Source organism: Micropterus salmoides, unplaced genomic scaffold (genome assembly GCF_014851395.1).
Source record: "Micropterus salmoides isolate LMB-PRFRI ecotype aquatic unplaced genomic scaffold, ASM1485139v1 Ms_hic_scaffold_5, whole genome shotgun sequence".
Lineage (NCBI taxonomy): Eukaryota > Metazoa > Chordata > Actinopteri > Centrarchiformes > Centrarchidae > Micropterus > Micropterus salmoides.
Window position 1 is genome coordinate 18,877,588 of NW_024044237.1, and position 13,040 is coordinate 18,890,627.

A 13,040-nucleotide genomic window follows, 5' to 3' on the forward strand; every position below is an offset into this window, starting at 1 on the left:
AAGACAGAGAGAAGGAATGGAGAGAGGGATAAGAGTCAGGATCAGGGTTGTTGCATTGGAAGCAGCATGGGAAAAAGATGAAGTTAGACAGAAACCTGATAGGAAAATTCTCAGATGATTTTCTCTATATTTAAACATAATTAAAATACATGAACAAACGTCCTCAGGAGCAAATGTCATCACCTGATAGGCAGTATTAAATAAGCATATCAAGTTAGTTTCAACATTTATCACATTACATAGATAACACATCAAATATGAAAGGGGCTTAAAAGAAGAGGCTGGCCATATTCTATATATCTAAATCTTTGAAAACAGGTCAGTAGTTATATACACACTTTCCTTAAAAATGGAAACTAGTTTTTCTAAAACTTTAGTTTAAAGTTACCATAATTAAAATGGAATAATAAGAACAATAAGTACAAGTAGAAGAAGTAGAAAAAGTTGAAGAAAAGAAGACAACATACTTTATTAATCCTGCTAGTGGAAATTCAATTGTTTCACTCTGTTGTTATTGTTATTATTATCACCACCACCATCATTCACAGAGGTCCAAAATACACACACACGGACAAACAGGATCTATACACGTGCATTAACACATGGAGAGATTTCAGAGTGAGAGAGCTGCCATGTAGTCAGGCGCTCTGAACAGTTGGGGGTTCAGGGACTTGCTCAACGGCACTTTCAGCACTGCCCAGGAGGTACCTCTCCAGCTACCCATCCACACTCCACATGACTGATAGGGTGATGCACACTCGAACCAGTGACCTTCTGGTTCCCAAGTCAAATTCCCACGGACTGAGCTAGTGCTGCCCCTAATAGGAGTAAATAGTGCATTTATTGGGGACAATAAACACAAAACACTTGTGGTACTGCAAAAGTAGAACAAAAATCGCTGGAGTAACCCTTTAACACGTGGCACTTCAAACATAGCAAGTTTTTGGATATGACCCACATGCTGAGAATTTCCTGTGATGTTGACTAAACGATCCATGCACTTGGCATGAAGCCTGGTGTGTGCAGTAGGAAATGAGACGTCAGGACTCACAACAAAGACTGTTTAGGTCTGTTTACTGGTGGGAGTGAGACTGAATGCACACTGAGGGGCGATCAGAGGCACAAAGAGTGTGGTGAAAAGATCATCTGTAACACATTACACTCCAGGAGATGCAATAATGACTACCTAATGAGGGAAAGAACGCTTTGTTGTACTGTATGTGACTGCTGCCCTTATGAGAGGAGATAATTTGCAGACAAGCTAGCAGAGGGCAGGCTGGGACCAGAAGGTAACGAGAAATAGCTCTGAATACCCACATCTTGCCTACCGTGCACCTTAATGAAGGGGAGATCTGCATGGTGTAAGGAAGGAAGAAGCCATCTTTATGCTCTTGGTTTATTGTCAGTAGAGCAGCTGCAGCAAAGCCACAGCCACATGACAACATGGTAACAGTGCCACGACTAGCACGATGGAATATTTGCAGATGCAGGCTGAACCTACATCAGTGTCTCCAACTTAGCAGGGACTTATATCACCCTCCTCAGGCCACACTGCGTATCACACCTGCTCTACACTAGAGGACTGTGGGAAAGAGTAACGTCATCTAGCACCACTACTGGCTTGTGTCTGTGGGTTAGTATTGATGCGCAAGCTCAACTGGTGCACATCTGTGGCTTTCTGGTCTGTATTGTTTCAGTGGGTGTTAAGTATGCATGTGACATCACCACTGCATCAGCAATGGCTTGATTGATCAATGCTCTCCTATTGGTCTGAATTATCTCTCCTGTGAGAACATCTGTGAAAGCAGGATCTTTGTAGGGGTTGTCTTGTTCTTTTGTATGAGCAGAGCCTCTGCAGAGCCAGCGTGTGCCTCTATTGTTGCTATCCCCTTTATCTCAGTCTTTCTGTTGTGACTGGTTCTTTGTCAACTTGTTGCTACTGTGATGGGTTGCTCTGGAAAGGGTCATGACCCAGCAGATGGGTCCTATAGTGAGTGTTTAGAAACGTCATTCCTCTACACACGAGTGCCCTTAAATTGTTTTAAACACGTACACACACAAATTAGCCTAATGTTGCCAAGCTGACAAGACTGTATTCATACAAAACAGACCATAACTATCTAAAGTAGAGAGCCAGAGTGTGATAGTGCTTGAAAGGATATAAGGCTGTCTGTCCTCTGGAACCTAGCATTCCTTTTTTAGGTGTATGTATTGGTACGCAAACACCAATGTGTGTCTTTGTATTGGCATGCAAGCATCTGGTGGTTGCGTTTTGTTTGTATGTGTGTAAAGGGGGGGGGGACAGACAGAGGGTAAACAGCTGAGGATACGCGAGCTGAGGTACAGGTCAAAGGTGATGGGGTATAGCCTCTGAAGCCTCGTGGCCTTCCATTCAGTGATACTGCTGTGACACAATGAGCATGGCAACACACTCAATGGGCCCTCAGTAGTCCTTTAACACCAAGTTGGTGACGTTTGCAGTCACCAGCTGTGAGGGGAATAAAGAAAGAGGAGGGGAAAGGAGGGGCACACTTCACGTAATGGAGACCATAATATATTGACTGTTATTCCAAGTCATAACTTAAGGTGGTCACAGAAAGTTGGTAGCAGTTTGTGTTATTTTTCAGCCTGTCTTTGTTCACTGTCTGATGTCCCACAGCCTAGCCCAACAGCTCTGATAAAATGTTAAAAAGGGACTATTATTAGCTAATAATTTTACTATTCAGGTAGTCATGGACATTTTGGATAAGAAATCAATATAGTCCACATGTACCATAATTTATTTATTTTACATAAATGTATGTAAAATAAACAGTGTTAATGAGATTTACTCAGACTTTGCTAACAAGAGTTTTAAAGGTCTGTACCTGTGATGTGTGTCATGTGTCAATTTTGTGTTGTATTATCTATGGATATACACTGTTGCTAAAACAGGCCACATTATGAAGGTGTCTTAAAGCCATGGAAAGACTTAAAATGTCAATGTCAATTTATCATGGAACCTAATGTACACATCTGTGTTTGCTCAGTGGATGACACGCTCACATCCTGAGCCACCGCTGCCCAACTTCGGCCAAGTGAGTTTTCACCTACCACTTTGCTGTGAGAGGAATGGTGTGTCCTTATTTACCTGCCCTCCTGTGCTTCTGACCACATCTGGGACATGCTGATTGTAATCAGAAATGCTTGATCATTCCCACGACAATCTTTTAGTGTGAGCAAATGAACAAGCTGAATTCTAACTCTTGAGACATTACATATGTTAATACAGACAGTAATGTGAGATGCCCTCTGATGAAACAATGTCTGGGCTTTGTCATGCTTCAGTAGCTTGATGCACACATTAGCATTCTATTAAAAAATAACCAATCTCCCTGAACATACTAAATGTTTAACTAACCCAGAGTTAAGAGATATTTGATAGAGCAGCAAGACAGATCCACCACATTAATGGATAATCTTCTTCATTATTTATTATAATTACTATACTAATAACCAGAACATGCTTAAAGAACTTAACCACAATCGTAATTAGGGTGAGTACATACTTTTTCTCAATTGGGGGAAATCTTATGTAATGCTTCATTATACTTAACATTCATACTCCAGATGAATTATCATTTCTGAAGTGAAAACAGGCATCTTGACGCCAACGTTATTCCCGATTAATACTCCAGTTTCCTTAAATGCGGACGTAATTAGCCTAAGCACTGTTTTTTAATATATCAAGGTGACTGTGTTAGGATATCAGGCGGATGAAACTCCAGTTTTAATGTATGGTTTCAATGCAATTTTGCTTAATTATAGATCAGAGGATGAACATTACGTGACATCGGACAGGTAATAGCACTAAACACGGATGGACAAAAAATTTAAATGAGTAAGATGAGAAACTGATTCAACTGGCCTCAGGGCTAGTGGCATGTTGTTCAAATGCATCTATTTTGACAGAAATCCTTCCATGACTCAGTCACATTTTTGACCCGTCGTATTACACATTATGGAGCAAGCACTAAAAATACATGCGTACATGACCTGGATAGTGTTTTAGCCTGCTGATACAGGCTGCCTGTGGAGCCAGTGGTGCCAGATATGTATCAGTTGAGCCAAAGTCAGGATGTGCCTCCCCCTACTTCAGCTCCACTAAATTAAGACCTCTGACTCAACCAACACACACAGACACACTCCTATAGTGTAGCTGAAGGACTTAAGGCTCTTCCCGGGGCTAAGAAACAAAGTAACTAACTAGAAAGGAGCAGTCTCAAAACATAAGTGAACAAATCCACAGCGAGGCTTCACACCCTCCACATCAGCCACAGAAAACCCTGAACTTTGGCAAAGGAAAACCAAAATGACAAGACGAGGAGGAAAAGAGGAGACAGAAAGGAGGCAGTGAGCAGAGATGTGATACATACAGCCTCCTATATTTTCATTTTCTTTCCTACCACAGACAAGAGTTTCTCTCTCTCTCTCTCTCTCTCTCTCTAACGCGCATGTTAAGGTATTTCCTGTTATGAATGTGAGGTGGCCAAACAGTATTATGGGTGACTGACTGAGCCCCTTAAGTGGGCCCCTTTTTTCCTCATACAGTGCTCCTTTTGTCGCTTCTCTCTCAATTTCCTCCTTTCAATCTTGTCACAGTCCGTTCAGTGGTGATGAGCCTGAGCCATTTGTGATTAAAGAGAGTTTACTGCACATATTTTCTCAGTGTGACTTAGTGGACCACTGAGGACCACTTGTCAGAACCCTGTTTAATTGCTATGCATAATTAGAGCTAAAAGGCTATGTAAATTAGTTTAGTGATTGACTTAAAGACAGAAAGAAAGAGAGAGATAAAAGAAAGAAAGAAAGAAAAGTAAGACAGAGAGAAAAAACGAGAGAGAAAGAAAAGATAAAAATAAAGAATGCTGCAGAGTGCTCTAAGCAATTCCACTCTGGAGCGCCGCTTCACATCTGGCTTCTATTGAGAGAGGTATTGGGTTGCACACACTCTTCCCGGGCCTCTGTTATGTGTGAATACTCAACCCACACATGAGTGCATGTAAGCATGCGCGCAAACGTGCACACACACACACACACACACACAGAGGCTCTCTCTCAGTTAATGGGCACTGGACACTTTCCCACTCACATGGTTACACACAAGTTCCCTACTACCAGGTGTCATGTTACAAAGTTACTATCCTAACAGCTCACAGTGCCTCGTTTTCATTTACCATTTCATTGTCCCCATAATGTCCTACATGTACAAGTTTAAAAACAGAAAATAAAAGTAAGAGAAAAATACTCTTTTCTCCAATAAGTGAATGTAACTGGATTGGGCAGTGGGACAGACAGCGGAGTAAGTAGCTAACCAGATTACTGGCCTGCCTCTATGAGCTTAGAGTGAATAACATGACCTGAATGAATCAATACAGGCTGGAGTTATGCTCAGGAGTATGTCCTCACATATAGGACAAGGACTTCTGTCTGGCACAGTAATGACGGGAACAGTGTTTGATGAAATGGAGAAACTGATTTAGATAGTGTAGATTTTATGATAATGATATTTTGTGTACATGTTAACAATGAGCTAGGGTTTCAAAACCTGCCATAAAACCATGAGAAACGCATCTACTACTTCCATTCTCAGTGTATGTGCGCTGGAGGTTTTAAGTTTTCACATCACACTAGTGTAAATTCAATATGGGGCTATTTAAACTCAGATTTAAGGTGAACACAAATGTTTCCTCTTTAGCAGATTAATCTGAAAACAGCCTTATAGTGTCAAACTGATACATGTACAATCATCATTCTACAAAGTAAAGGTCAAGGATCCAAGTGAAGTAACAATAAGCAAAACACTTTATGTGTGGCAGGGGACTTTAACAATTCATATTTTCTTCATACTTTAGCCAGTTGTTAAAATATGTTGCCCACTCACTGATCCCACTTCCTTAAACTTTCTACCCACACTCTGGTTTATCCTCCTCAGCTCTACATTCATATTCCTCTTTTCCAATTCCACAACCACACCCTCACCAGTTGTCTGTCTCCTAAGTATCCTGCTGCCCACATGCACCCTTAGCACCCTCTTCTCTTGTTGTTATGCCAATCATTGGTGGACTTGCCTTTGCCCCCCGTAACCATGACCAAAGCATACTTCCAAAACCACAGTCTCTGAGCCATGCGGCAGATGGAACAGAAACAGGGGGACACAAATCTGTTGTGTGTTGACAGAAACATAGAGACAGAGAGGAAGAGGGAGATGGAAAAAATGAGTCTCATATGCTACACATGTTTCTGGATAGTATAGATGGTGTGTGAAAGGAAACAGAAGTCTGTAAATCAAGTAATACAAGATGCTTTGAAACATCTGCATGTTTTGTGAACATTTACTGGTCTGCTTGTGAATGAGTACCTGCTTGGCGTGGCCCTCTCTTTCTCCTGAAAGCAGCGCCAGACTGCAGCGCCTCCAAAAGGCCATCCATGATACCCGTTTCATCACCCTCTGTAAACACAGCATCAAAACATAACATCAGCAATGCATCAACAAACACTGGATTAAATCAATATGTGGAGTCACATTTCAACTTTTATTTATATCACACATATACACACACCACTCCATTATCACAATCATGTTATTTTAAATCAATACAACCCTGACATATACACATTTTCTTTACCAAGAACTGATGAGTAATTAATGGTTTTTCTAAACCCTCTATCGCTGTTCCTCTTAGACACGCCAACACAGCCACGTGAGCAAATTAGCAACATTAACCCAGATAGGCAGTGACCTAGTTCAGCTACTGTCATTGCAAGGGGCTACACACTGGACTTTCTGGGAGATAACCTCTACAGCACACAAACAGCTGTATAGCAAACACCCCCCCCATCCCTTAAATCAGGGAAGGGGGCCATGGCAATGATGCTATGTATATAAGTGTGTGAGTGTCGTAATAATTGTTTTGTGGGCAGGATTCAGTGGCACAGCTCAGCGCTCAAGCAGATGGTTTTAATTATTTATATTTGGACCTGAACAGAGACACAGAGGGGTCTGGAAAAAAGGGGCAGTGAGGTTGGGGGGTTAAAGGTTTATGTCTTCACCTCCCCAACCCCCAACCTCACACACACACGCACACGACACACAATATATTTAATCCTGCAGTAAGCCATGAAGCAGATGGCCTGTGGTCTCGCCTGTCACGTCAGAGAAAGTCTCTCTCACACACTTCCCAGGCCTTCCATAGCTCAGATACACCCCTCAATGTCCATGTACTGAAACTGCACAGATAGTTCAGAAGGATGTAGGCCATGTTTTTCTCCTTCCGGGGAAACACATCTGGCACATCTCCACTCACACTAAATCACGTGGTTGACTTAAACCGCTGGCGGAAGCACACAGACACAAACCTATTTGTGAATATGTACTGGAGGCAATCAAGAGGCCAAACAATGACCAGGTTTTGTATGAAACAGGCTTACTGTTGACCGAGTGAACTCTGAACTAAGCTAGAATGAATGAGGGACGTTACTGTATAGAATACATTGAACTCTAGTATTTCTTTGCAAGTGTGGCCTAGGGTAAGGCTATTAGATAAAGCCATATATGAGTCTTCTTTATCAAAGTGAAGCTTTACAATGTTTGGTTTCTTAATGATTAGTAATAGGGATAATATTGGGGGAAACACACTTGTTGGGTTCAATCCCTTGTTGATAATCATGTGCTCTTGTTAATCCACATGACTTTCTGTGGAACAGATATCTGGTTAATGGGGTTATTATTGACAATCAATATTGAAATGGCCTCAAAAAGTGGTGGTGGCGTAGTCAGACACAACAACCGTATGGATTGGGAACAGCACAAGCACAAACACTCTGTACACACACAACAGCGCATGACACACAGCAAGGTACTGCCTGAAGCAAGTAAGAACATAAGACGGATTAATTAGTGTAACAGCATTAGATCATGAGCTCTTAAACACACCTTTTTGGATCTGATCTATATTGAATGCACACACACACAGACACATTTATCTGACACACACAGAGGGAGGACAGGATCATGTGTGGAGCATTAGTACCCCTAAAGGATGTTCACACAATAGGACGTGGGGAGATGAATGGAAAAAAACCAGAAGTAACAATAAACACAGACATATAAACAGAAAACTAGTTAGTAGTATGAGATAGAAAGACAGTGTTCAAGTGGGTTGGACAGAGTTTTCCTAATGTGCCATGATTGTGCCCCTCTTTCACGGCAGCCTGGGGAGAGACATCAGGCTACCCAGGCTTATCCTATCTCATCCACCAGCTTACCCTGTGCTTTTCTGCTCTCTCCTCATTCCCCCTTTTCTAAGAGACATCAACACAGTCTAATCCCCAAGACAACATCTGCTGCCCTACTCTCTGCATTTCCTTCCCCTCCCCCATGCTACTCTCTCACTTACTCGCTGTGTAGAGCACGAGCACTCCTAGTGGCAGTTCCCATACCAGCATCAGTGTGGGTGTGTAAATCACACATGCACACACCCTTTGCCACATACAAAACAGCACACAGCCTCATACAATATTTTACAGACAGTACTGACACCTAGCTGTAGAAATAAGAATAAGTCAGTTGCCAAGTTGTCTGGCATATTTCCAAAGATGAGTGTATGACAACCAGGGATAGATTTTTCCTCACAGTGGTAGACAGTATTTATCGGAGAAAATTAGAAGATCTTCTACTTAAAGCACATATAGTGAATGTGGCATCCAGGTACTTTGGCAGTCTGGTGCCCTGAATCCTGAACTTCCATGTTTCATAAGAGCCAAATAGAGCCAAATTAAAAGCACTTAATGATTACATTATTAAAAGATGACATAAGTAATAATCTAATAAGAGTCTCAGAAGACTCTTATTATTCATAATAGTTACCATCACATGCTTAGCACATGAACAAAGTGAGGCTCCACTGAGTGAGCGTCTGTGTCTGACTCACATAGGAATGACAAGGCCACAAATGGCAAACACACACTGACCTTCCGGGGTTTAACCAATAACTGGGATATCATGTTTACAGAGAGACAGAAAGTGAGAAAGTGGAACACTCAAAGATAGTAAGGGTATGTGAGTGCATGGGTGGGAGAGTAGTAGAGAAAAACGAAACAAAGCAAATGTGAGTGTGTGAAAGTGTAGCTGCTGAAAAGAACCTTTGTGTAATAGCCATAGAGTATGAGGGTTATAAACAAACACAGAACAAAGGCCAGGTGTGTCTATGCCAGATTTGTCTGTGGCTGAATTCAAATTGAGGAGTTTTGAATGACTCCAAGCCACAGAGGCAGTCAAATATGCCACCTGTATGTAAATGATCTCTAGCCCACTAATGCACATACACACACTCATCTTTGAAGCACTATTATGTTCCTTTCGCGCATGCCTCTAGAGGCTGAACATGAAATTTGACAACCTTACTTTCTATCACAAAATGTCTGCTTTCAACACAGAGACAAAATATTGCAAGTAGAGCCTCAGTGCTTTCTGTGGGTTATAATGCCCTTTAAATGAATGGCAGACACAGGCGGAGGTAAGGGGAAAAAAGAAGAGGGAGTGATGAAACAAAAGCAAGAAAGAGAGCAGAGGAGAAGCCAGCTGGAATGTGCAGCACTAGGAGAAAGGCAAGAAAGACTTTTTGTAAAAGAGGTTCACAAAACAGACACATAGATAAACATTCTTAGGCTTACACACACACACACACACACACACACACAGCGCAGAAACACTTGACCAGAGTTCTCCAACCCGTAGGTAAAGCAAAACAAACATTCTCAAGAAGTGATGTTGTAACACACATACATACACATATACACAGACTGCACTGAGGCTGTAGCAGATTTTGACTGTGGAACTGTAGAGTCCCAGGAGAACTCGACTGGAGCCAGAGAGAGGAGGAATGTACTGAAACTAGGTCACAGTCTGACAGAAAGGGGAAAAAGTGCCTGTGCATAAATGTGCATCTGCAAGTCAGGATTTGACAGTGTGTATACGAAGATTAGAGAGTGAGAATTTGTGTGTGTGTGTGACACATAACAGCATCTCACAGAAAAGTGGAAACATGTTTTTGGTGCTAAAGAGATTTAGGCGTTCAATCAGCTCTCTATTGTGGAGGTAAATCCCCTGTTCACTAGAGAAGTGAAAAGAGGTCAAGCGGTTCATTGTGTACATCCTTCTTGTCCTCACATTACTTGCTTACTTCAAAACACATGTCATCTACATTAGATTAACTCCGGGCAATAAATACTGATGGGTCCTTCTACACACACACACACACACACACACACACACTCCTCAGAAGCGTGGACTCTGACTGCCCCCAACTGGAATCTAAGGGAAACACAGACAGAGTGGTGGACTGTTTCTCTTTCAGTCACACGCAGGTAAACATATATGATCCAGCAATTGTGACCTGCGTTGATGTCAAGCAGCTGGTTCTTGAGTTTCTCCTCCTTCTCCTTCTCCGCCTTTTCCCTGGCCAGTTTGGCCTTCTTGATCTTCTCTTCAGCCTCTTTCCTCTTCTGATTCTCCTTCACTGCTTGCTGATGGGGGGGAGAAAGAGAAAAGAGAAAATATCAGACAGTGCATGTATGCTAATTACGTTTTAGTGTGATGGTGTGGATAACCTAGCGTGAAAACAAAGTGATCCTTAGAACAAAATTCAAACAGACAGATGTATGACGGATCTGATGGATATAATGGTTATCTACAATAACTGGTAAAACAAGTTACCTCCTGCCCTCCCAAACGCCACATTTACAGTTGATATATAAACTGACAATATAATGAAGTCACTCTCATTCATTATTATGTCAATACACACAGGTGTACAGCAATATTTGTCTTTCTAGTTTGACAATTGTCTTTCATCTTAATTTTTTTCAACTCCACTTGTGTGTCTGTCGTATGTCTTTGTATGTGAAACTATTTGATATGAGGGTTTTAGTTAAGAAAACCACACTTGTGCCCTTCACAGTTCAGACTTCAGTTAGTTAATTCACATGCTCATAAACACACCTGGAACATGTTTTTAAAGGTGTTAATGTCGCCAAAGAATTCCTCTATGGAGATCTTTCTCGGGTCAAAGACAAAGTAGTCTCCCAGGTCGTTATATTGCTTCTCCATATTCTTATGCAGCAGATCCAGCTTCTCATACTGCTCTTGGGCGAGACTCACAAAACTGTGGAGACGCAATGTTAAGGAACATCGGACCACAGCCTCTGTATTTTAACAATATATAGAAATGATAATTCAGGATGACAAGGTTTATGGTTTTAATATTCTGGCAAAGCAATCAATATTTCAAATATGTAACTGAATAAAGAGGATATGGACATCTTCTCCACAAAAAGGTCCTTGTCACTTTGGGAGGGGGGAAGGTTTCCAGATCTTTTTCCAGGTTCTTGATCTGACGGCCCATCTGCTCAAGGTTCTTCTGAACTGTCTCTGCAGACACTGGAGGAGACAGAGGGGAAACATTAATGATGCAGAGCAGCTACATTGGTACACCTATATATGATAGCACACTGCATCAATAAGATGAATGTAATGTGTAACGAGGGATTGTAATGGATGATACTATGTAGGGCTGGAGAAGTATGGAGATCAGTTAGGTGTCCCATGTACCTCTGCTGGCCTTTTCCACATGGATGAGCTCGTCTGGAAAGCTCATGACTTCGGATACTGCTCTTGGCACACATCAGCGAGGAAATGGAGCAGGGTCTGCTTCAGATCAGCTGATTTGGTGTCACGCAGCTGATTGGAAGAAGGATTGATTTAAAAAAGGGCACACTGAAAAGGCAATCAATGGAAAGTTATTTCATGTCTGCATGGGCTGTCAGTGTTTCACACTTTTCTGTTTACAGATGTGTCAATGGATGTTTATGCACTTCTGACTGTGCATCCATATTTCCACATTACAAATCTGATAAAAATACAATAAAATGAATACAGACATCACTGTTGTTACACTAATTTGGCGTAGCATCACTGTACCCATGACAGAATCACTGGGCCATTTGTACATGTTCATGTCTGTGTTATATAAATTAAATACCTAAAGCTAATGTTGTTGCTAATGTTTCAACTTATATATGTTTTATGTAGACCCCTCTCGTCACTCAACTGTATAAAACTAAATAATATGGCCCAGAAATTGACTCTGGTTCAGATATAATTCAGTGTTGAAAATAACTGAAGTGAAGCCAAAGAAGCTGGTGCATTCATTTAGTTTTCAGCGTGTGTTTGTGTACTATATCTACACTTCATTTTACCTTGCAGAGGTATGATATGGAGAAGCCATATGCTTTTCCATTACGGGAGCCAGCATTCATGTAGTTCCCAACAAGGAGGATGATCTCAAGCAGCTTTGAGAATGTCTCGCTTTTCCTGAGTTCCTCACAGGCTGCCGTCACAGACACCACGTCTGGCTTGATGTTGTTTAGGTGCTCCTCAAACTGCAGCTTGAACAGGATGGCCTGAAGCCGTGGCGTCAGCCGCTTTACACTGGACATCTGGGGGGGGGGGGTGTTCAGACCTATTCATATGTTTGTTGCCACATGGATTGTGTGTGTGTGTGTGTGTGTGTGCTTAATTGTGTTTAAGCTCACATATTCCACAGCTGAACAAAGTAGTCTGTGTGTAACAGGGTGAGGATTTTCTGTGTCTAACATAGTGACAACGGTATGACTCAGTATTTCAACATGTCCCATATGCCTCATTTGCCATTTTCACAGATTTCCCTGCAATGTTTGTGGTCATGTACAAGTCAGCTACAAATTCAACAGATTTTTCAAAAACAACATGGTCTAATTCATGTGCTTCTTCATTTCTGTATGTACGTTTCCTCACCACTACTCCGAACTGTTCGGACTCAGCCAAGTCATCATATTCATCCTTCATCTCTCCCAGGACACTCAGCTGCTCCGGCGCTGGCAGTTGTTTGATCAGGTTCTTTGTGGCAAAAAGAGGAAAACATACATGACAAACAGGATCTGGAGACACTTTGTTTGTGCCA

The 13,040-nt window shown here is 41.7% G+C and overlaps 1 protein-coding gene across 1 annotated transcript in view; it reads right to left on the reverse strand.

Moving 5' to 3' along the window:
• Positions 1-6,350: 6,350 nt before the first annotated feature.
• Positions 6,351-13,040, reverse strand: part of LOC119888931 (protein diaphanous homolog 1-like) — a 97,339-nt gene continuing 90,649 nt past the window's right edge. The window contains 9 exon segments of the mRNA XM_038699733.1: positions 6,351-6,490; positions 10,437-10,566; positions 11,042-11,206; positions 11,356-11,408; positions 11,411-11,479; positions 11,651-11,704; positions 11,707-11,779; positions 12,298-12,537; positions 12,875-12,976. Of these exon segments, the coding sequence (XP_038555661.1) occupies positions 6,375-6,490; positions 10,437-10,566; positions 11,042-11,206; positions 11,356-11,408; positions 11,411-11,479; positions 11,651-11,704; positions 11,707-11,779; positions 12,298-12,537; positions 12,875-12,976 (1,002 nt within the window). The 3' untranslated portion in view covers positions 6,351-6,374.